Here is a 24,216-nt window from a genome sequence, read left to right as displayed (position 1 = left end):
GGATTTTTGGGATCGTTGAATAAATGCTGTCAAGCGACTTTGGTCTTTCATTTGGATCATGAACCCACCCCTACGCAATAATAGTTAAAAATGAATCGAAAAATTTATGAAAGTTATACTGCTCTTGTTCATTAACCGATAGTAATTCAAGACCCAAGTTTTATATTTAACATTCGGATAGTTAACCTCTATAGAATATACGTCTGTAAGGCAGGGAAGGTATGTTGACCGTATCCCGGCCTAACGAAACACATGTTGTGTAGTTTCGTTTATTTTTGTTCAATTGTTACAATGGTTATTGTATGTACGAAGAGGTTGAGCTTCGGAGAAGTGATCTGGTTGAACTCCAGAGGTTCACTCTGGTGTTGGGAGCTGGTGCGTCGCTTTATATACGTTCTGGCTTGAAGCGTGCCGCGTGCATATGCTTTGTCTTCGTTTTAAGGACACGTGTGTTAGGGACACGTGTTGACCTATTTTCGAGGCGCGTGCTTTATAGCTATGGCGTCAGCGCCAGGACGTCGTTCGTTTGAGAATGTAGTCGTGTGCCACGAGTAAATGTCTTTTTAAGACACGTGTTACGGTATCCTGATGACATCACTGTTGGGTTTCGTTCGTTTTACGATCGAGCGATGTATTCTTTCTTCTGGAATGGTCGAAGGGGACGGTGCCCTTGAGTTATGCATGTTTGTACAGGATCGATGATGAGATCACTGGTTTTGATTCGTAATAGCACAAGTTGTGCTATATTCCTACACGTCACTATATTTTCTTTTCGACTATTTCTGATCGTTCAACGATATAAGATATTGTATTGTGAAAATCGTGTCAATTTAAATTTAGTTTGATGGTAAAATAATATAATTACAATATTAGAAAAAAATATGCATACGTATTTATTTTATTTTATTTTAAAAAAATCAATACCACAGAGACTTGACAGGTTGCCCCAAAGCGTCAATGTGATTTTAATACAAATAATAAAAATCATAAAAATTACAAAAAAAACACCATAAAAAAAATAATAAAAATCATAAATAAAAAAAAACATAAGAAAATAATAAAAATCATAAATAAAAAAAAACATCATAAAAAAATAATAAAAATCAAGTAAAAAATATGTACACAAAATAAAAACAAAGAAATAAGATTGAAAAATTTATATCGTGCTATTTAGGATGTGTTCCACCAACTCAACATAACTGGCATCGAATAGGTCCAAGTAATGTGCCAGTAAGTTGAGGAGTCGAACAGCTCTCGAGAGGGGGGAGTTCATGAGCACGTTTGATTTAGCCCTAATTGGTAAAAATATATCATGTTTTCTTAAAACTCTACGATTTTCCGGGGCCCAGAATTTTAGTTTCTCCAGGATAGTGGGATTGTGAATCTCTCCTCTAAGTAATTTTACGAAATGTTTCCCAAGAAATAAATCTCTTCTCTTTGCCAGGGAGTTGAAACCCAAAGATCCCAAGACAAAGGCACTAGGGAACAGATATGGATAAAATCCAAATGTCTTCAGATATAAAAACCTAAGGAATTTCCTTTGGACTCGTTCCAACATTAGAGAGTAACGAAGTTGATAGGGAGACCATATAATGGAGCCAAACTCGAGCACACTGCGAACTAATGTACAATATAAGAGACGAATGGCAGTGAGCCCTAGTTCGGACGAATTACGGATTACGAATCCAAGGATTTTTGTTGCCCTATCACAGATATTCTCAATGTGAATGTTGAAACTCCAACTATTTTCGAAGACTATTCCCAGATCAGATATAAATAATTCTCTCTGAAGAAGAGAATCATGAAATTTATACGGATAATTAATAGGAGAACGAGAACGAGAGTAAGAAATGACCCGACACTTTAGGATATTGAAGGGAAGTTTATTAACATTAGCCCATTCATAAATAGAATTCAAATCCTCTTGCAAATAAAGAGCGTCAGGTAAATCAATTATTCTCTTATAGATTTTTAAGTCATCCGCATATAATAAAAATTTAGAATGGTGAATAGAAGATTGAATATCGTTGATAAATATTAGGAATAATAAAGGGCCAAGATTTGATCCTTGGGGAATCCCAGAAGTGGCAACATACTCATAAGAAAAGCAACTCCCAAACTTAACGAATTGACGTCGATCCTGTAAATAAGAAATAAAAAGACCAACAAGATTATAAGTAAATCCAATAAAACTTAATTTACTAACCAAAATTTTATGATCAACTTTATCAAACGCCTTCTCAAAATCAGTATATATTACATCCATTTGATTATTACAATCCAAAGTGCTGGTTATGTCATTAGAGAAACATAACAAGTTGGTAATAGCTGAATTAGTATGAAGCGCGAATGATCTTTTAAGGTCTGTTCATACTTAACAGCACTGCACGACTCCGTTTCAAATATGTCATTTTATTACATTTCTATTCATATCTACCTACACGTCACGGTCACGTCACGCTTACAGCAATTTGGCCGAGTGCAAGGCAAAATCGGCTTACTTATACATTACAGGTCATGACGATACGGCGCAATATTGCTTACGTCGTATTGTCGAGTACTTACAATATGAATGCATACACGTACATTCATAGCTACGCGTCAGAATACAAGTCAGCAAAAATGTTTCGGCGTTTATCGAACGAAAAATTATATATAATCGCGTTGTTGTTGGAAGAAGAAGCTCAAGAAGGCAATAATAAAGCACGGAGGCGTTTTGATGTGCATCCCATGCTAAAAAATAGAAAAACCGAAGGAGTGTTTTGGACACTGTATAAGAAGCTTGTGGATGATGGACAAATTTTTTTTAAATATGTATTTCCGTAAAAAATTTCATTTTTTTTTAAATATTTGCGCCAAAACCATGTCGAAAGATTGAACAGCTTTCAACTGTCATTATCGATAATTGGTCCAAAACAGCAAAACGGCAGACTCATGGCACGTAATTCGCGTGTATATTTCCACGATGGCCAAAAAAACGGATACGATACGTTGACGGATGTTGCTGTAAGGTATGAACAGGAAATGTCGGGTACTGCTGTAAGCCTGTCGTGGCGTAAACGTGACGGTTAGTATGAACATACCCATACAAAATGTACCAAAGAATACTTTTCGTACGGCCGGATACCTGCCGAAGTCGGTACGTGCTGACTAGGTATGAACAGACCTATGGGAACTAGTCTAGTTGTGAAGGTCTTCTTCACCACCAGTCCGCCATGTATTATAGACAGGTTCGTCTGTGTTCGGTATTAATACAGCTATATGTTGAATATGGTATTTATTTGGTAGTAACACGTATACACAAGTATGATTAATTGTTGGCAAAAGTATGTCGTTCAGAGGTCTCTGGATGTGGTAGAGTGTCGCTGGCTCGGCATTCGGCTATGTTCGGCTAGTCTCTGGATACGGCAGTGTGTTGCTGACTCGTTGTTCGGCTATGTTCGGCAAGTCTCTGGATACGGTAGTGTGTTGCTGGCTCGTTCGGCTGGTTGATCTTCCAAGTCCGCGTAGTGATGTGGTGGCTGGTCAGGAGCTGGATGTCGACTGGCGTTGTTTGGGTTGTACCTCCTTTTATAGTGTTTCTGGAATCACCTGATCGATGGAAGTGGTTGTTGATGCGTAAGCGAGGAATTTGCTTTTGTCGATGGGGTGGACTTTTCTGGAACGATTGGCGCCGTTCCGCTCGATGTAGTTTAATGGTGGCGGCGTGTTTCGACCGTTTTGGTTCTGCTCGACTGGTAGGGGCGTTCCGCTTGAGTTTAATATAATGGCTGCAGGTGTGCGACGTCTGGTTTTGGGAATGTATTCTGCGTCGCAGTAACTGTTTTGATGAATGTGACGAGATTCCCACAGACCTTTAAACGGTTTTATACCCATATAGATCGGTTAAGTAAATAAATAAATGTGAATTAGAGATAAAGTTCATGTGGAATAATCGGGGTAAATAATCGTGTCGGTGAGGTTGGTAGCGCGTGGCACGTGTCTGTCAGTGGGAGCGGTCGTGCGTCATCTGCTGTCATTCGTTCGCTTGTACAACAGTCGAGATGGAGACCAGGCGAGTGGCCCCCGCCGTGCCCCCCAAGCCGAGGCGCCCCCCCGGGTCGGGAGCTGCCCAGCCCCAGCCGCAGCCGCAGCCGCAGTCGCAGTCGCAGCCTCAGTCCCAGCCACAACCCCAGCCGCTCGTTCCTCAGAGCTGCAGCGTCGGAGCCGCTCAGGAACCTTCGTACTCGGCCAGGCTGTCGCAGCCGCCGCCGCCGCCCCCGCACTCGCACTCGCACTCGCACTCACACTCACATTCGCACTCGCACCCGCCGCTCTACAGCAACGAGCGCGTCTACAGCAACGTGGGGGTGCCCCCGCCGCTGCCGCCCCCCGGCTCCGGCCCCACGGGACAAGCGCCGAGCGGCCCCTTGCCGCCCGCCCCCTCCCTGGGCGCGCCGCCCTCTCCGGTCAGCTCCAGCTACAGCGAGCTGAGGAGAGCCGCAGACCGACCCGACATCGGCGGCTACGGATCTTCGGCCTCGTCGGCTTCTGCCTACGAGTCTTTGTACGAACCGATCAACCCGCGGCCACCGAGCCAGCTGTCAGCGGCGTCCGCATATTCCATCTACAGCGGATACGGACGAGCAGCGCCCCAGGGCGGCCCCGCTCGTCCCGACCCTCCCAAAGAAGCCGAAGTGGACGCTCTCACCGACTACTTGGTGCGGTCGATGGGAGAGCCTCGCGACTCGGACGTGTTCGGGGTTTGCGTCAAATGCGGAGAGAGGGTCCTCGGCGAGACGTCAGGTTGCACGGCTATGGATCGCGTATACCACATTCGCTGTTTCGCTTGCTGCGTTTGCGCCATCAACTTACAAGGGAAGCCGTTCTATCCCCTCGACGGTAAACCCTATTGCGAAGAGGACTATTTGAACACGTTGGAAAAGTGTTCGGTTTGTACAAAGCCGATTTTGGATAGAATTCTGCGCGCCACTGGGAAGCCCTATCATCCGGCTTGTTTCACTTGCGTCGTCTGCGGCAAGAGTCTCGATGGGATTCCGTTCACGGTTGACGCTACGAATCGTATTCATTGCATTGAAGACTTTCATAAAAAGTTTGCGCCCAGGTGTTGCGTTTGCAATCATCCCATTATGCCCGAACCCGGTTTGGAGGAGACGGTGCGGGTCGTGGCGCTCGATCGCAGCTTTCACATCACGTGCTACAAGTGTGAAGATTGCGGTTTGATTCTGTCATCGGAATCGGAAGGCAGAGGCTGTTACCCGTTAGACGATCACGTCCTCTGTAAGAGCTGCAACGCTAAACGGGTTCAAGCGCTCACCAATCACATGACGACTGAACTATGAGAATAATTTTCGCCTTCATTTTTTAAGTGTAGACTGATTTTACTTTTTTTTATATACAATTTATGTTAGCTACTTATCGATACATAGATAAATTGGAGAGAGTAGTAAATTGAGATCTATATTCCTAATTTCGACTATATAATCGTTTAAATGATGTAATATAAATAATTCCATTGAATTTGTATACTTACGTCCACGTTTAATTAAAATATGTTTAAATTTTTTATTGAAATAAAATTAGTTCCTTATCAATTGCAGTATTTGATGTTGTGATTTGTTGAAAAAATTTATTTTTTTTGCTTAGCTTTGTATTTAGATTGTATTTTGCAATACGTATTCCGTTTGCACTACGCATTCCAATTATACATTTATTTTTATGTTTACATAGTAATTATTTTTGCTTTATATATTATACATATGTTAAAATATTCTCGTAGAGAAATTATCATAAATTGAATATACTTTACATATTTAATATAAATATAATGCATAAAAGTGTATTAAAATTTTGCCATATTAAAAATTATTACTAGATTTTATATTGTTAATATTTCAATAGTTTGTAACTACGATGGTGTATAATTAATGTTATATGAAGTTAGTTTATTTTTCAATATTATTTTATATGCTTTTATTACATGTTATAATCGATGTTTGCTTAATTTCTTCCATATATTAATTGTATTTAGTCGACTATATTTTATTATGCCGACATAATTCTTATAGCCAATAATAAATATTGTGTAGTGTAGAGTGAGCGACATGTCGGCAGCTTCATACCTTTAGTTTTAGTCATATGATAGTCATTCTGAGATAATCCATGTGCGAATGCTGCCATATTGAATAATTATGTGATGAAAAGTGTAATTAATAAACAATGCTGTGTATTTAAGAACGATTGCAAAGAATTAGTGTGATATTTTGTATTATTAGAATAATATGTAGTAGTCACACATGTCCATGTAATATCAAAGCATCTTATTAAATAAAGTCATTTTATACAAACCTTTATTTTAATTATACAACTCCTGAAATTGAGGCATGAAAAATAATATACAATATAAAAAATTAATTTGGACGCATGATCATAGATGAAGTGACTTGGTTTTTATTACTTATTTCAAAAATATATTTATCGCATTCCTAAGCATAATTTCTAGTTTTCAAATTCTTGAAATTCATATGTATGTAACCCCAATTTTGGAACAATGGGTTTCCAATTTTTTTTCAATAAAATTATATTGATAATTTTTGACAAAAATAATATGAATTTTTAGATTAAATAACGGGTTTTTTGAAACTTTTGATTTTTAACAATGGGTTTCCAGAAACCCATGGAAACCATTAGGGTGACACTACTGCATATATTATAATATAAATTTTGTCAAAGGATTTATTAGCAAATTTTAAGAAATAATAGAATACATCACAGGCTGTCTTATTAAATGGATTTATATCGAGATGGATGAATATTCCTTCTGGTGTTCCGCAAGGCTCCCTCTTGGGACCTCTATTATTCAATATCTTCATCTTCGATATTGAAAAATGTTTTCAGAATTCAAGTGTACTATTATTTGCTGATGATATGAAGATTTTCAAGAGAATAGACAACCGAAATGATGCTTTGGCCCTATAAGATGATTTGTTCAGGCTAGAGGCTTATTGCAGCATAAATAAGTTGGAAATTAATGTAGCAAAATGCTCCTGCATAACCTTCACCAGAAAACTATGTCCAGTTGACTTTCCTCATTCAATCAACGGACATAGACTCACAAGGGTATCGGAAATTAGGGATTTGGGAGTCTTTTTAAACTCTGATCTATCCTTTAGTAAACATATTGACAATGTTGTAGCTCGAGCGTCGAAGGCCCTCGGGTTCGTCATCCGTTCCTCCAAATGCTTTACTTCTATTAAATCATACAAAATACTATATTGTGCATACGTAAGAAGTATTGTTGAGTTTGCATCCCAAGTTTGGAACCCAGAGTACTCTGGTGCAAGAGACAAATTGGAGCGCATTCAGAAGAGATTCTTGAGGTACATCAGTAGCCGTTTTGGATTATCCTATACTTCCTATGAAGATACTTGTAGGTGTCAGCATCTACTTCCACTTGTCAAAAGAAGGGAGATAGCTGACATCTCAACAATTTTGAACATCCTTAACGGCTCGATCGACTGTCCTCAATTATTGAGCAGACTATCATTGCGTGTGCCAAATAGAATGACTAGATGTAATGAGCTCCTTTACATACCTAATACTTTTTCTAATTATGGAAGAAGCTCATTCATATGGCGTGCAAGCTCCACCGTCAACACATTAGATTTTAAAAATTTCTATGTTTGACTTATTTAATATTAATGCTATACAAGCTAGAGTGATTATTGTATGGAGGATGAACGAATGAGACGACTGGCATGTTAATGCACGTGTTTATTATATGACAGCTGAAGACAGAGTGAGTAGTAGCTCTCCGAACCCAGCCGAGTTGGTTCCCACTCGCAGGAAGGCAACCAAACTCGACCATGTCGTATAAGCGAGCCGCCACAATTGCAAATTTGTTTTTCGATGATTAATTTTATTGAAAATTTACGATTGTGATTATGAATTTTTATTTTGATGTATTTATTTTGTCTTTTTGTTTTTTGTTATATATTATATTATTTTTATTATTTCATAATTTTTATCATATTATTATTCTTATTATTTTGCTATTTTTATTATACTGTTATTTCTATTTTTTTTCTTTTTGTTTTCTCTAACTATCTTACTCTATTATCATTTTTGTTTCTTATTTTAAATGTTTGAGCTTTTCTTTTTTTTACCTATATGTGAAAATTATTAATGGTTTACTTAACATAATTATGTTTTTTTACTATCAATCTATGTAACTTAATAAACTGTAAATTTTCCAAATAAATAAATAAATATCGGATATATATTTGGAGCCTATCGACTGTTTCAAAAACAAACCGCATATAAGAAATACAAAATATATATTAAAATAAAAGATTTGGATTAAGTTATTGGTTTTTGACAAAGTTAAGGAATCTTTTTAGTTCCGTTTAAAACTAGTTGCGTATTTGGTTTAGAGCATGTGTCAGGCATGGCCGTAGCCAGGGGAGAGGGCTAAAAAAACTATATTTTAATTTTGAGAATTATGTCTAGATACATATATCACACGATCGTGAATTTAACACATATTTTATTGAATAAACAAGAAAACCAAAAATAGCAAAAAAAGTAAAATTAATTCGATAATTTAGTCAGTGATATAACAGAAAATGAATTCCCTGGATAAATATTTATTTTAAATTTGGCGAAGAATAAATACCTAATATAATATTTAAATAGTAGGGTGGGGGGGGGGGAGGCGTGGTTTTGTGTTTTATCTCCCTCCCTAAAAAAAAAGTTTGCTACGGCCGTGGTGTCGGGTGACGGTATGATTCATTGGTTCGGTGATTACTAGTCAAATGTGAACCGGTCGCTCTAGATCGGTCACACGTGATCACCCATCACACTAAAACTGGTCACACCCGAAAATTGGTCACGAAAGCTGGTCACACCCAAAAAATAAAAATTGATCGGATTTTTGGGTGTGACCAGTTTTTTGTGACTAATTTTCGGGTGTGACCAGTTTTAGTGTGACGGGTGATCACTTGTGACTGATCTAGAGAGACCAGTTGTCCTGTGACTGGTTCACATATGACTAGTAGTCCGTTTACCGATTCATTATTGCATACCCAGGGTCGCCGAGAGGAATTTCGGACCTTGGGGAAAATTGTTCCGGGTCCTATGGCAAACTAAAAAAAGGGTCTTATTGATATATTTTTAATATGCGAAAAATCTATTAGAACTATTAGAAAAACACCTATATGTTGGTTTTTATTTTTTTAAATAATTGAATAAGAAAGTATGATATAACAGGTACGATTTTACATGGACACAAATAATACTTGAATCAAAAATAATAAATATTTAGCATTTAATAAATACATGTATTTTTATGTAGAAAAATATAAAATATTAATATCGGTTGGTTGAATGTCCCGATACAGGACCCCTCGAGTATTTCGGGTCCTGGAACTTTACCCTGGCTCCCCCCTTCTCATCGACTCTGTGCATACCACAACTGGCAGGACGGTATTCAACTCAAGTTTGACCGTGTCGTAGGATTCCCACATCAAGGACGTCATTTGGTCCGGGGGGGGGGAGGGGGGGGGGGGCGAATTAGAAGCGACTTAAAACATTTAATAAATATGAAAAGTGGTAGATTTTAAATACAATGAACTAAGGAATAATCAATCATTCTTACATAGACATTTTTTTCATATTATAGAATTTAAAAATAAAATAATTAAAAAAACATTGAGTATTATACCTAATAATTAAAAAAACATTGCGTTCGTTCAAACGACAATCTTTGTCACGAAAATTGTGAATACGGATAGATCTGGCACTCGGGTTCTCGTTAGTATGATATTTCACGTGGGTAAATCTCGATGGATGGCATTTTCAGGTGCCAGATACGTGCGCGAAATCATTTTGTGCGGAATAATCACCGAACCTTTTCAATAAGACAAAAGAAGGATGATTGCTCACATGAAACATATTATTTAGATCTTTTGCTAGAGCCACTCACATATGTATAATATAAGAGAAAAAAATTGCAAAAACAATATAAATCCATTAAAAGTATAATGTTATAACTTAATTATAATTTTTGGGTGAAATGAATCGCATGCTGGAATAGATAAATTCGTTTATGCGTGAGGTGTGTTGCGAAATGCGTATGGCTGTGATAAGCGGTGTTAGTAGCAGGAAAGCCAGTATAGTGTTGGCACGAGTGTGAGCCCCCTCCTTTCCCATCGTTTGTCGCGGCGAGCGCCGGTTTCGCCGCCATGACGGGCTTCTCTAATAAGGTGAGCCGCCGCCCCCCGACTTGGCGCCCCCCGGGCCCCTTTCCTCTTCCTCCTTCCACTCCCGCGCCCCTCGAGAGCGCGCCCCCAGCGAGCGGCGGGTGGCGAGTGGCGAGTGGCCCCGTCGAGAGGCCGCCCGACCAGTTTGTTGGCCCACGTGGCGGCCGCGCGTGCGAACACTACCTTTCGCCCGCTCCGAACCCTCATCCACCGTCTGCGATGAGAAGTCTCCACTCGACATTCGCCCCACTCGACCACTCGACCACTTGAATATAATATAATAGAGCCTCCCTTGCGCGTCACCCATTTAACCTAACGTCAAAATAGGACATAACCTATCATACCTACAGTTCGTTCTCACGTTGCTTTCAATTTGTATGAACGTTTTTTCTTTCGCATATTTTCAACTTCTTTCAAGTACGCATTGAATTTTTACACGATTCAGATATGGAATTAGCCAGAATTTTGTCTCCACACGAGGCGTTTTGTTTTGCAATGCTGATCTGGTCTGTTGTGTGTTTCAGGCTCTGTTGATAGATGGACGCGGTCATTTGTTGGGCCGACTGTCGGCGGTCATCGCCAAAGCACTCCTGGAAGGTTCCAGAGTGGTCGTCGTGAGATGCGAACAACTGAACATCTCCGGCAACCTCTTCAGGTATGTTCAATACAGTCATAAATACAATTCGGATCCATTTGGTATAAAATGATGACTTTTTTTGGGTAATTTGCGACTGAATTTAACAGTGTTGATATATAAAACGAAACTGATAATTGATGCTTCTATGCTAAATTGTTCGTTTTTTATGATTTTTTTTTAAATTTATTTTTTATGTAATTTCAGGAACAAATTGAAGTTCATGTCATTCCTCCGTAAAAGATGTAACGTAAATCCAGCACGAGGACCCTTCCATTTTAGAGCTCCGTCTAAAATTTTATGGAAGACAATTAGAGGTTAATAATTTTGTTGTACATTGATTTTTTTTTTAAATTTAATATCAATGATTATTTTCCTACATTATTTGATTTGTCTATGATGTCAAACTTTTTGAATGAGATGTTCTTTCAATGAATTTTTTTTTATTGACAATATTTTCTCTTTATTGATGAGTTATGTGTAATTTCAGGAATGTTGCCCCACAAAACCGAACGTGGAAAGGCAGCACTCAGAAGGTTGAAGACCTACGAAGGATGCCCACCTCCTTATGATAATCGTAGACGTCTAGTTGTACCTGGTGCGATGCGTATCTTGTGCTTGAAGCCTGGCAGGAAGGTAATTGTTATTTTCATTTTAATAAATTAATTCCAAATAAGTTCAATGATGTTTTATGGGTAATTTGCGACTGAATCCAAGTGTTGATAATTTTTAAAATATATTTTCTGAGTATTAATTTTTTCTACACATTGTCGTTCGTTTTGAGCTTTGAGATATTGAATTGTAATTATTTTTTCAGTATTGTCATGTCGGAAGGCTGTCACATGAAGTCGGATGGAAATACCGGGATGTTCTCAAGACTCTGGAAAAGAAACGTCGTGTTAAGACTACACGTAAAGTGCTTCTCCACAGAAAACTCAAGGTTTGTTTAACAATATTTAAGATAAATACTTATGAATTTTGCCAATGATTATTTACATTTTTACCTACATTATTTGAGATAATATGATATTAAACAAAATATTAAATGAGGATTATTATTATTATTGTTTGATGTTAATAATTGTAATGTTTGTTTTAATTTGGAATTGTTTCTTTGCAGAAATTGACACGGGAAGCTGCTGTCAAGATTGAAAAACACGCTGCACCATACAACACCGTTATTCAGTCTTACGGCTACAATTAAAGTTTTAAAATTTGATATATATATTCATATGTAATAAACAATAAAAAATTGGACATACCATCCGCCAAAATCTGCATTTTATTCCTTTTCCTATACATATACCAAATACCTTGAAACTTTCTCGACTTTACTCATTCAGACTGACCGAAATTAGGCTATTAGTGTTTTTAATGTAATTATTGATTTAGATAGCTTAGTAAATTTTTTACTCAGTTAAACTTTTATAAAGAAAGTATGCAGAAAATGAGTTCTTGGTAGTTCTTTGTGATAGATATTATAAATGGATGATAATGAATTAAAGATAATTCGGCTTCTTCCGAGTCTTTCATCTCGTAACTGCTGCTGCTGCGGTGGAGCCGTTGTCTGCGTTACTTGAGTAGGTGGGAGATTTGCCACCCCCTCTAGGCTTCTAAATTGCCAACTAATTATTATACATGCATACTTCAGACTAGTTTCTTCAACATCCTGGAGCGTTGGAGGTTAGTTTTGTGGTATATAGTTGAGCCAATTCTAATAACTCCAGCACAAACTCAAAATTCTTTAATGAATTTAAAACCACAAATAAAACAAGAATACAAATATTGCACAGGTGTATAAGTACATAATAGATAAAGAAACAATTCTAGTATAAAATACTAGAATTGAATAAGAAGATTGGATCACGGGGCATAGATGGCATATAAAATTATTTATAAGGGCATATGGATGATGATGATGAACATATGTTTGTATTTTTGCAAACAAAATATAACTGCAAAGATCTACATTACAATTGTTTTTACATAAATGAAAATGGAGATCGAACAATAGTGGTTCATTTAATAAGAGATATTTGTTGGTTTGGCAATTATTTTGGGCTTAATATAGCAAATTTAATTTATCCAACATTATAAGTACACATGTGGAATATTTAAGGTTAGCTGTTCACGAGATTATTATATTATATAATAACATACGTATCATATATGTATGTACAATACATATTTCACGAAATAATTAGTGATAGTGTTGAATATTCATATGTACATTGGCAGTAAAATGTTTCATATCTAAAATAGATAATAATGTTTTTATACAATGTAATTAATTTTAATTGGGAATATGCGGGCAAAATATTTAGAACTGTGGTTTTGAATTCACATTTGTAAAAATGAGTAGGTATGTATGTATGTATGTATCACACGGCTATTAAAGTTTTTTCTGGTCGACATCAAGTTCGCTTAGAAAAATTTGGTTATTTTCCACTTATGTTATTAAACTAATCTTTCGTTATTTACATCGAAATTACGCGAGCGGGGGAGCCTAGGAAAAAATGAGACACGCGATGTTTCACCAATACGAGACCCCTAAAATAAATAAAAAAATTACTCAAAACCCGAACCGAAGCGTAATTTGTTCTACGGAAGGATCGAGACAAAAAGAAAATAATAATAATACACATTGAAAATTTTAGATATATTATAATATACATACGCGTATAAAAAGTGAACGAAAAAGTGGCTTTCGTGTTGGGAACAATACGAAACCGAGATGATTGGTAGCTCGAGGGTTAATTTGTACACACACACGTACATACATATATCTATCGTGTAGGTACGTAAGTCACCCCTATGAAAGTTCGATGCGTGTATTTTTTTAGGGTCGGTGTGTAGATTAATATTTGATATTAAACATATGCAATCGTTTCGTGAAAAGCCTCCCCTTTTCGACGCACTCTGTGTGTATAAAGTTGTGTGGGGGGGTGTCTAAAAGCCACCCCCTGCAGCGAATGCATGTTTACATAATCGATACTGTCGTATATTACTGTGTTTCTTTTGCATAAATGCATGTGTGTTTTAGAAAATGGTTGATCATTTATTTCAAATGAAAATTTCATGTGAAATAAAATAGCTTTTGTTTAGGAATATTTATTTGTATGAAATACTAAATATTTGTACGTCAAAATATGTAAGTTTAAACTCGTAAATGCAATTTTATAATCTAGTTTATGACAAAATATTTGAATAATAGTCGTCTGCAATCAATATATCTACATAAGTACGGGCTGGGTTAATGGAAAGCTTATGATTTTCCGATTGAATCTTTGGAAAATATCTAAATTTATTCATATATTATTGTGATTTAATTAAGACAAATCGATCTTGTTTTGTTTTTCCGACGGATTAATTCAGCCATTAATTTAATTTATTTTTATTAGTTTCATTTTATTATTGTTATAAAAACGTTGAACATTATATTGATTATTTAGTTGCAATAATATTTTCGCTACATTAAACATTAAATAAAAAAATACACAGACACACAAACATTTTTTCTAAATCACGAAAACGTGATCAGTGATCGATTTTGAGTTCGATCAGTCAAAACCTCGAGTTCGAATTTTCGCATGGTCACAATACTTCATCTATTGATACTTTAGAATTGAAAAAAGGTCTTTAAGCTTTATTTTCCTATTATCCTGTATACGCTGACATTAAAATAGGATAATACTTAAGTACTAACAAGAAAATATACAATATTGTTAATTATTGAAATGGACCTAAGATGTATTGTGGACGTAATTTATGAACAATAAAAAGCATTTAAAAATCAAAAATTTTATCTTTTGATGCTTCGTATATAAATATGTGCAAATGTAAATAAAGTAAAATTAATATTCCATTTTCATCAATGCTGATTTTAATAAAAAATATTGTACAGAAAGTTCTAGCTTAGGCTTTTTCACTTAGTGGCGGAAAATTTGAGAAAGCTGCATCTAAACGGTTTCTGAAGAATTTTAACAATTTTTTAACTATATAAATATATAAAATCATATCAAATAAGCTAAAATAATGTGTATAAAAGCTCTAAAATTCTAAGAGTATTATATAAGAAATTAAATTTTCAGAGCGATTTTCTTTATACAAAAAGTACGACATGAAAATTCTTATTACAATTCCAATCCCTTGTATGTAGTGGTGTAGTGCTAAATAAAAAAGAACCAGAGCGGTGTTTAATTTTACGACCCCCCCCTCGCTTTTTTCGATACTTAAAAAATATTCTTGTTGAAAATATGATGATTTTTATATTTCATGAAAACATCCAAACTGCATCCTCTTTAACATTTTGTAAGCCCGTGTTTGTACATATGTCAACAGCAACATTTACTTTTAGCAATGCTAAAACCATACATGTACATATATACATATATACATATATACATATATGTATATATGTCAAAAACATATGTATGTTTTTGACATATATACATATATGTATATATGTATATATGTCAAAATACATACGTATGTACATATGTCAAAAAATTATCAAATTTTGACATGTGAATTTAGAGACGATTATTTATTTAAGCTGAGTTTGGAATTTTGGGTGCTTTTAGATAAAAATAGCCTATGAATTTCATCCAAACGTCTTTTATGTTGTCTTTTTTAAGTTTTGAATATGCTCAGATTACAGATTATATTTCTTAATTATACTCGAAAAACAATTTTCATATCAATCAAAGTGACCTGGCGCGACTACACCACAGCTTGTATGATAGTTAATGTACATACAAATATTTTTTTTACTTACTCAAATTTATCATACATATTTATCATCGGTCTCCGTGACGAGACAGAATGTTAAATGACAGAAAACGCAAATATCGGAAGGCAAAGATCGAAAATCGAAAGATAAAAAAAAAAAAATGGTGCATGGTAAACGGTACATACTCACTTAATTTGCGCGAGCAGGATACAACAGGAACAAGAGGAACAGACTTTTCTTCCCGTATTAATGTGCGCGCGCAGAATACGGGAAAAAAAGCATACTCGAAAAGTTAACCGATCCTTGGGCTGTAAAAGCAGGTATTAGTTGTTTGTGTATATCGTAAGAAATTTGTTTTGTTGAAATACCCAAAGTTTAATATCCTGTAAATTTTCAAACACGTAAAATGAAATAGTTAAAAAGTTATTTTTAATTTTACTGAGGGCCCATATTTTCTAACTGATAGCGGGGCCCACTTGCCATCAGGCAATGTCGCTTGTATGGCCAGTCCGCCACTGCATATGATATTATTATATATGATAGATATTATTGCAAATATTAAAATCATTGCATTTTTGTTTATTAATTATTTAATAGTTGTTTTCGAAATGGTAACCCTCCATGATTAGGAACGTTTCGGTATTTGAGACCGGCGTATAAATTCATACTGAATGCTCGTGTTTGTGTGGGTGTGGAATTAGTTAAATTGTCGGCGGAGGTGAGTAGTTCAGGTGGCACGCCATTATTTTCGGTAAAAAATATATAAATACATACAAACATAACAATAGAAGGGAAAGAAAATGGGCGGCACCCGTCCGACCAATGGCCGCCGACGCCATTATGGCGGCGAGACCATTCGGCGTCGGCAGTAGCCACATTCGTTATTCAAAATAAAACATGGACAAAAAAAAATCAAACCACCGAGATTAAGCTACTTATTCCACTTGTAATTTTTTGTGTGCTTTCATATTATTTCTTATAATTTACGGAGATTTTTCAGTACAACCTATGTGTATGGAAATTGCAGTTTTTCGCGATGATATTACAGACATAATGTTGAAAGTGTTCCATAATGACTAAATATGATTTGTGGCAATATAACGTATTATAATTAAACAATAAAGCATATCAAATATAAACAAAATTCAAATTTATTTTATTTGAAAATATTTCCCAAGATTCATTTATTTTTTTTCAGTCAAACTTTAGATTTTATATTGACATTGTTTTGTAGTTGAATTTGTCAAATTTTATGTCAGTTTTAATTTAAAATCGTGATGGTGTGGTGCATTCAATGGAGTATTATTTAATATGTCGATTTGGTTTCACTGGTGAGTCATTTTTGATGATTTTATTTGGATGGCTTTGTGTGTTCGAATTTCGAATGATTTTGTATGTTTCCTACATTTTGAAATGCGCATTTGATTTTGTATCATAATAATTGTTAGATCATTCATAGCAACAGTTACTAAATGAGGTTTATTTAACAAATTACATAAAAAAACTAGGATACGTTAATATATATGCGTTTAAAATATTCTATTGTTTTTTTTTCTCTATTAGAACGTTTCCAAGTCGATTTATTTATAAAGATTTAACTCTAGAAGTGTAATAATACGGTTGAAAAAGTGTGACAAAATGATCATAAGATAAATATCGATAAATAATTGAAACGTAAGAGGTTTTCATTCTCTGAAAAAATGTAGTTTTGTATTTATGTAGTATGTGGCTTATCATTTAAGGTATCGATATATAGATGAACATTTTTTTACAACAAATTATATACATATAATATTAACAATCTAGTTTAATCCAGTTTCCGTCAGACGTCTTCTTACGATTCGTGAGGAAAATTTTATATTTCATACCGTTTTCACTTCTCCAGTAAACTCAGACTGTCCATTTTTGGAATTTTAAAGACGTGGTCGTAACAATAAGATCTTAAGACAGTATTTTTTTCTTATTCTTCCTGGTTTTGATCGATTTTTTTATAGAATTAATCTCACCGTATCCTTTTAATGTCGTTTGGATCGCACATCGCGATAATTTAAGTTGTTTTGAAATTTTCATTCATCCCTACCCTTGAAAATGTATTAAAATAATCTGAGCTCTGTTCTCTTTACTCGATTCCTGTATTTTTGGAATTATTCAATAAAAGAAGTTGAAGTTAATTAAAAAAAAAAACAGGAACAGAAACGATAAAAAACATGACGAAACTACTCAGAAACACTGATTTGCGTGAAAAGGACAATTTCATTTTTTTTTTGAACAATTAACAACCAAGGAAGAGAAAGTAAAGCTAAACAAAAGGGCAATTATTAAAAATACTGAGCATTTTATAAATAAAATTCTATTTATATTCCTCCGAATTCTAGTGATCAATTATTAAAGAGTATTCTAATGATGTTGAAAGAATATGTAGAAAGTATCCTACATCTACTATTCTCTTAACTAGAGATTTTAAGATTGTCTTGGTAAGATAATGATTTATCTTTAACTTTATATAATAGTGAAATTAAAATTCGGAAAATTTCACAATTAGGACAATGAAAATGAAATAGGACAAAGTAATTTTAATTCAAATTCTAATAATCGTATTCTAGATTAAGTCTTCTTTAATGCAATCATTAATATATTTCAATCATTAATCCTGTTGAATATCACCATCCAACTTTAGAATTTCATATCAATATATGTAATTTTCGGGAAAATATTTCTTATACTATACATATTTATAGGGCGTCAATAAATAAATGGAGGAATTCTTAGTAATATGCGATGCAGGTAGTAAGTAGCTGTTTCAAATAATTGAGTATTTTCGACATTTTTACAAGTGGTCTAATACATTTGTCCATGCCTGTATACATACGTATATAGATTTCAATTCTAAAATTCGATTACATAATAAAAACAAGTAAGCTATGAAGAGCGAAAATCTATTACATATATCAACTTAGATATATTTAAATAATGATAAATTTTTAACAATAAGATAAACAACGAAATAAGTTTCTGGACCCAAAAAAGATTAAAAGGGTTTAAAAAAATGATTTTCCATTGTAAAGATTCCTCAAATTTTATAATTATAGACTTAAAAATGACATATGTATGTGCATATTTTGCGCTTTGTCAGATCAGAACGTACATACATATGTACATGTACCTAGGTTTCACTCTTTTCCTATATACATACATATTTTTCAGCATATTTTTAACTCGTCCAATTGAGTAGTATTTACCGGAGAGTCGGTATTTGGAGCTTGTTTAAAACGGATGACCGGAAGTTGTGCAGTTTTTGGCAAAGATCGCCAGAAATGTGGTCGTTTCACCTGCGCTCGAGCCGCCCCTCTGAGCGCCAACTGGTTTTTAATTATCGTCGACGACGATGACTTTCTCATGCAATTTCATAATTATGAATTGTCTTATATATTTATTCCGGCGGATTCCTGCAATTAAAAAGCTTATCTATGCGCGAGCGGACTCGTATGCTAAATTTAATTTAATTAAGCCGTGAGATGATTGACGACCCCATCGCGCCTCACTGCCCAAATGCATCTTAGATGCAACTTATTAAAAAATATATATACTTATGAATTGAATGTACATATGTATATCGTAAGCTTTTACGTAATATTGGATTTAAATTTTAACCTACACTTTTTTTTACCTATACACATTTGATTTTATATAGAATTGTTAATTAGATAAAATAAAAACGTAATTGGATTATTTATTTATTTAATATACTTGGGGAGGAGGCGACAAAGCCGATAGACCCAAGGAGTTTGGTTTATACATATTTGGAAATTAAATGAGAAAAAAATAAAATAAAAAGACTTATCTATTGCGATTTGGAATATCTATGTATAGAATATATTTTTTTACGAATAATTTTTTGCGCCGCTTCTTTTAATTTTATTAACTCACTATGGGCGAAAGCACATATTTCTATAGTCTCAAGCTTGACTTTTTTTGCAAGCAATTTTTCGAATACATTCTAAATTAATAATATTCAGGTAATATTTAAAATCCTCAGATATTGAAAATCTTTGGTTATTTCATTCAAATTGAATCTTTCATCCAAATAAATAAAACAATGATCTATAAGATAGATATTGAAATTTATGTATGTATACAAAATTTTATAAAAAATTGAATTTCACCACAGTCTGATCTGATTATTCATACGGTCGAAGACAACTGCAAAGAATATGTATTCCAATTTTTTTGACGTAAAGATGTAATCTAATTCCAATTGACAAAAAAGCTTAGGAACTATGTTTTAATTACAAAACCTATAACTTTTACCGTTACTTTGCAAAAATAATGCGGACTTTCATAGAGAATTTTCGGAAAATTCAGAGGGTCCATAATTAGTTGATGGAACAAAGTTAGAATCAATTTTTACAAAAAAATATTAGATATCATCAATTATTTTTATTATATACTTTGTTAAATAATGTAAAACTTTTGTGGAATTAAAATTAATATTTAAAAACGCAAAGTTTTTGTAGTATTTTTTTTTAATACAATATTTCATTATTGTATTTTGACCTTTTATACTTTATAAAGCAATAAAAATTAATAAACAAAACCCAAGAACCGGAAGTAGAACTTTTGTCTTATTGATAATCTAAAATGTGCGAGTTTCCCTACATTAGCGCTCAAACATGTATAGAAAATGTTTTCATAGCCGGTATCTGTGTATGTACATATTGTGCCTCATTACCAAATTTAGTTTTTGATACTTCTTAAATTCCTCAAACACATAGATAAAGTCATAGGTTAGTCACATTTTTAATATATGTAAGATAATGATATTGTGGTATATGTCGCCTCTGTTGCTTTTGATAATGTTTTCTTCATCGCTTTACAATGGTTAATAAAAAATGTACTTAATTTTTATAACATCATCAAGCGCACGTTTTTACGCGTATAAACCGCGATTAACGTCACTGAGCAAATTAATACATCAATTAATTTGATCAATGCGAACAATAACAATTAGTATACGGTAGCCAGTAATTCATATAAAATTGAGCGGGTGCATCAAAAACGACAAGGAACGTTCAGTTTTTCCATATGTGTATGTGGAAAAATTATCATAATTTCTAGATATAAAATCGTGAAAGTGAACCTTGCATCTTCCAAAAGTGCGTCGTTAAATAAAATTAATTGCCGTTATATTTAACGATTTCGGTAAAGTTGTAATTACTCAATCGAGTAAAAAATAGCTTTAAAAATTTAAACCGCATACAAGTCGATATATTACGATTGAAATTCGGCCTTTATAATTGTGAAATGTGTGCCACGTACATACATACATATATGTACATACATACGTATGTATGGACTTAATTGATGACGTGTTTGGTTTCAGATTTTTAAAATTCGTTCAACGAGAGCTTAATATTATCATATGATTTTAAAAATGTTTATATTAAAATCCAAGTAACATTTTTTCATTGGTTTCAATTTATCAATATTGAGGATTTCTGATTATTACCTTTAGTATATTGGTCGACTTCGTTGACCTTTATAGTGAGCTTCCATATATACTAGCTTTAGTAGCAAATTTTTCGTATTTCAAATTTGTTATATAAAATAATAAGTGGTTTTACTCGGCTTCGATCGGTATTTCTAATATAAACCACTTAAACATGTCTAATCTAATAGTAAACATTAATTTGTTTTTTTAATAAATTTATTTGAATTTGGAACTGAAAAAGGAATACGGAACCGGAACTGAAGCAAAAATCGGGGACTGGAACTGAAAAAATAATCGGGATCCGGAACTGAAACAGAAATCGGGATCTGAAGCAATAATTCGGAACTGGAACTGAAAAAAAAGTCGGGATTCAGAACTGAAACAGGAATCCAGAACTGAAACAGGAATCCGGATCTGGAACTGAAAAAGGAATCATGTAGTCATGTAGTATTAAAACCCAATTTTATTTTACGTTCAAGACAAAGTGGAAAATGTGCCGAGTTTTACTAAAAAAATTGGGCCGTACATACATATGTATACTTTATCTGAAAATTGTTTCGAAGATATATAATCTTAAATCAGTGTAAAAATTAGACGTTAAGGGCAGTGGTACACGAGCAGATGTTCCAAGTGTGGGGCCCGCAAGCAGGTGAGAGACGTCTGTGTGCGCGGGACACTGACATGAGCATAATCGATGACTTTTTTACATTGAAAATGGTTCGTTTCCTCTCATTATATCCCGAAATTCCCGCTAAATAAGCCGGGACACGTCGCCGTCTAGCACGTGTCTTGCAACACGATCGGTCGGTGACGATAAATGCATGTGCAATTTCGAAAATTCACGTACTCATGTAATTGTGCACTCTGAGGTGACACCCGATGCAACTGTCCGATGCTAGTTATTAACCTACTCGCGTTTTCAGATATGTATGATACGAAGATTCCTCGTTGTTTTCGCCGAGTATGTATTTTGCGATAATTGGTATGTCATTCAGTCGAGAGACCGCCCGTAAAAAAAAAAATAAACAGAATGGAGAGGCAGCCCCGACACTTTCAGAATGGATTGAGTTGAAACTATTCATAATGTCACGGCGGATACAACGAATAACAACTGGAAGTAGTATTTTTCTCTAGAGCTGAGCCTTTGCATAAGTTCCAGATTGAGATGGAATAAAAATTTGTAAAAAGTGTTCGTATTTTCTTTTACTATTTTTTTCCAGACTGATTATCATTGTATTTTCTTCATTACAAAAATAAATTATAAACCTCATAATCATACTATCACGCTAGTAAGAATATGATCAGATTTTCATCTTTCAAAGTGGTCAACTGTTTCATACGCAAAAATTGAATCTCGTTAGATTGATCGCTACCGCTTTGTTTTCGACTCGTTTCGTTGTCGACGGTGTGTAATTGTAGCTTTTGGCACAATTAAGCTCACCGGCGTTTCAATGAGAGTGTTTTTATCCTCCTGTTTCGATCATAATTGGCCCGGGCCGTTTTAATAAGATGATTGTCGGGTTCGGATCGATCGCGGGCCGCGGCCCTCCAGTTGAACAGCTGCGGCGCGAGACACGCGCCCTCACACTCTCTCTCACCTGCGACACACACGATAGTAATTATCGCAAACGTTGCACTTTGTGGGTGCAATTTTCGGTAATCGGTCGCTAGTACAAATAACGATGATATAAATACACACATATATGTAATATTGTGTATGAATATTGATTATTTAGAGGTTTTAATCATAATACCGCAGTTGAAGTGGATTCGGCCGATGTGTTTGAAATACATGCATAATAGTTGTTATTGTTATAGAGTGTCATTTTTGTCAACGATGATGACATTTTCAATGTATAGTTGATGTGCGAGATATATTTTTTTTGGTATTGTATTTTTTTGTCAATAATTGATACATTGTAATCATTTTTTATCTCGCCTTAAATGTAATTATCATTATCTTGTTAGTGCCGGTGTATTCGATATAATTCCTTTTCCCCAGTGTACGAATAATTGTTTTATTGTCGTTTGTTGAAATTGAAATTGTTATGTTGAGGATGTTGTAAAAGTAATGTCTTCATTTAGTAGTGTTTTGAAGTTTTTTTTATGATTATTTGCGCACAAATTAAAGGGCTACGTTAATGTTGTATTTTACTTTATCTGCTTTTACAATTTTTATTTGTCCAATTTGATGTTAAAACGTGTGTCCCAATTCACAATGTATCTTTATAAAAACGCTTGGTTTTTGAGAAGTCTAATTATTATCAGGGCTCGAAATGGACGGGAGCGCATGGCAACGCCGCTCCCATTCGTGAAACCCAGAAACGTAGCGTTTCCTCTCGTGAAAAATCCAATATTTACGTACCCTTTCGTAAATTTCAGTCTTGCATGTCCCTCTGATGAGAAAATTTGAATTTAGCGAACGTTTTAAATAAATCAGTAATGATTAATTTGAGAAACCCTGACTCATCACTCACAAATATGTCAATCTATAATGAATACACATTAATTATGTGTATTCATAATATATTGACATAATATAGCTATACGTATATGCATATTTGTATTTGGCCAGGAAGGCGCATTGGGTTTACCTGTTAGGCCTTCCTGGTATAAATTAAATAAAAATAAAATAAATAAAAATATGCTTGTACATATGAAGACTTTTGAAGATACTCTTCTTCGAACAGTGGCCCATTAAACTCATTCCCGTTAAATTCATATCAGGCTTTCTCAAACGTCCGAAAAAACTTTTCAACTGCGGCGCATGGTATTTTTTAATTGAACAAAGATAATATTTTATTTCTGATTAAGAAATACTTATTGAAAATAAAAAAGAGGGTAGTAAAAATGAAATTACTTAGGTGTGCAATTTTTTTTATTTTACCTGTCATATGTATGGATATTATAATAAGTACAGTAAAAAAATATAAATCATGTTTTGAAAAATTTTGAGCGCTCCCATTCGCGAAAATTTCCTTTTCGAGCCCTGCAAATTATGTACCAACACGTGTTATATACATATGTATTTGTAGTCAACATGTATAATTCTACATAATTTATAATTGTTTTTTTATTATATTAATAAAATATTTGGTAATAA

General features: G+C 34.4%; 2 protein-coding genes across 2 annotated transcripts; both read left to right on the top strand.

The window, feature by feature from the left end:
* Positions 1-3,272: 3,272 nt before the first annotated feature.
* Positions 3,273-6,338, top strand: Zyx (lipoma-preferred partner zyxin). The gene has a single exon (XM_077434418.1). The coding sequence runs from the start codon at positions 4,044-4,046 to the stop codon at positions 5,340-5,342; it is 1,299 nt and encodes a 432-aa protein (XP_077290544.1). The 5' UTR covers positions 3,273-4,043; the 3' UTR covers positions 5,343-6,338.
* Positions 6,339-10,146: 3,808 nt separating this feature from the next.
* On the top strand, positions 10,147-12,172 carry RpL13A (ribosomal protein L13A). The gene is made up of 6 exons (XM_077434263.1): positions 10,147-10,262; positions 10,784-10,914; positions 11,101-11,210; positions 11,384-11,529; positions 11,711-11,833; positions 12,014-12,172. The coding sequence occupies exons 1-6, from the start codon at positions 10,242-10,244 to the stop codon at positions 12,095-12,097; spliced, it is 615 nt and encodes a 204-aa protein (XP_077290389.1). The 5' UTR covers positions 10,147-10,241; the 3' UTR covers positions 12,098-12,172.
* Positions 12,173-24,216: the final 12,044 nt, after the last annotated feature.

This window comes from Arctopsyche grandis, chromosome 7 (assembly GCF_051622035.1).
Source record: "Arctopsyche grandis isolate Sample6627 chromosome 7, ASM5162203v2, whole genome shotgun sequence".
Taxonomy (NCBI): Eukaryota; Metazoa; Arthropoda; class Insecta; order Trichoptera; family Hydropsychidae; genus Arctopsyche; species Arctopsyche grandis.
This window is presented reverse-complemented; position numbering and strand designations above follow the sequence as displayed.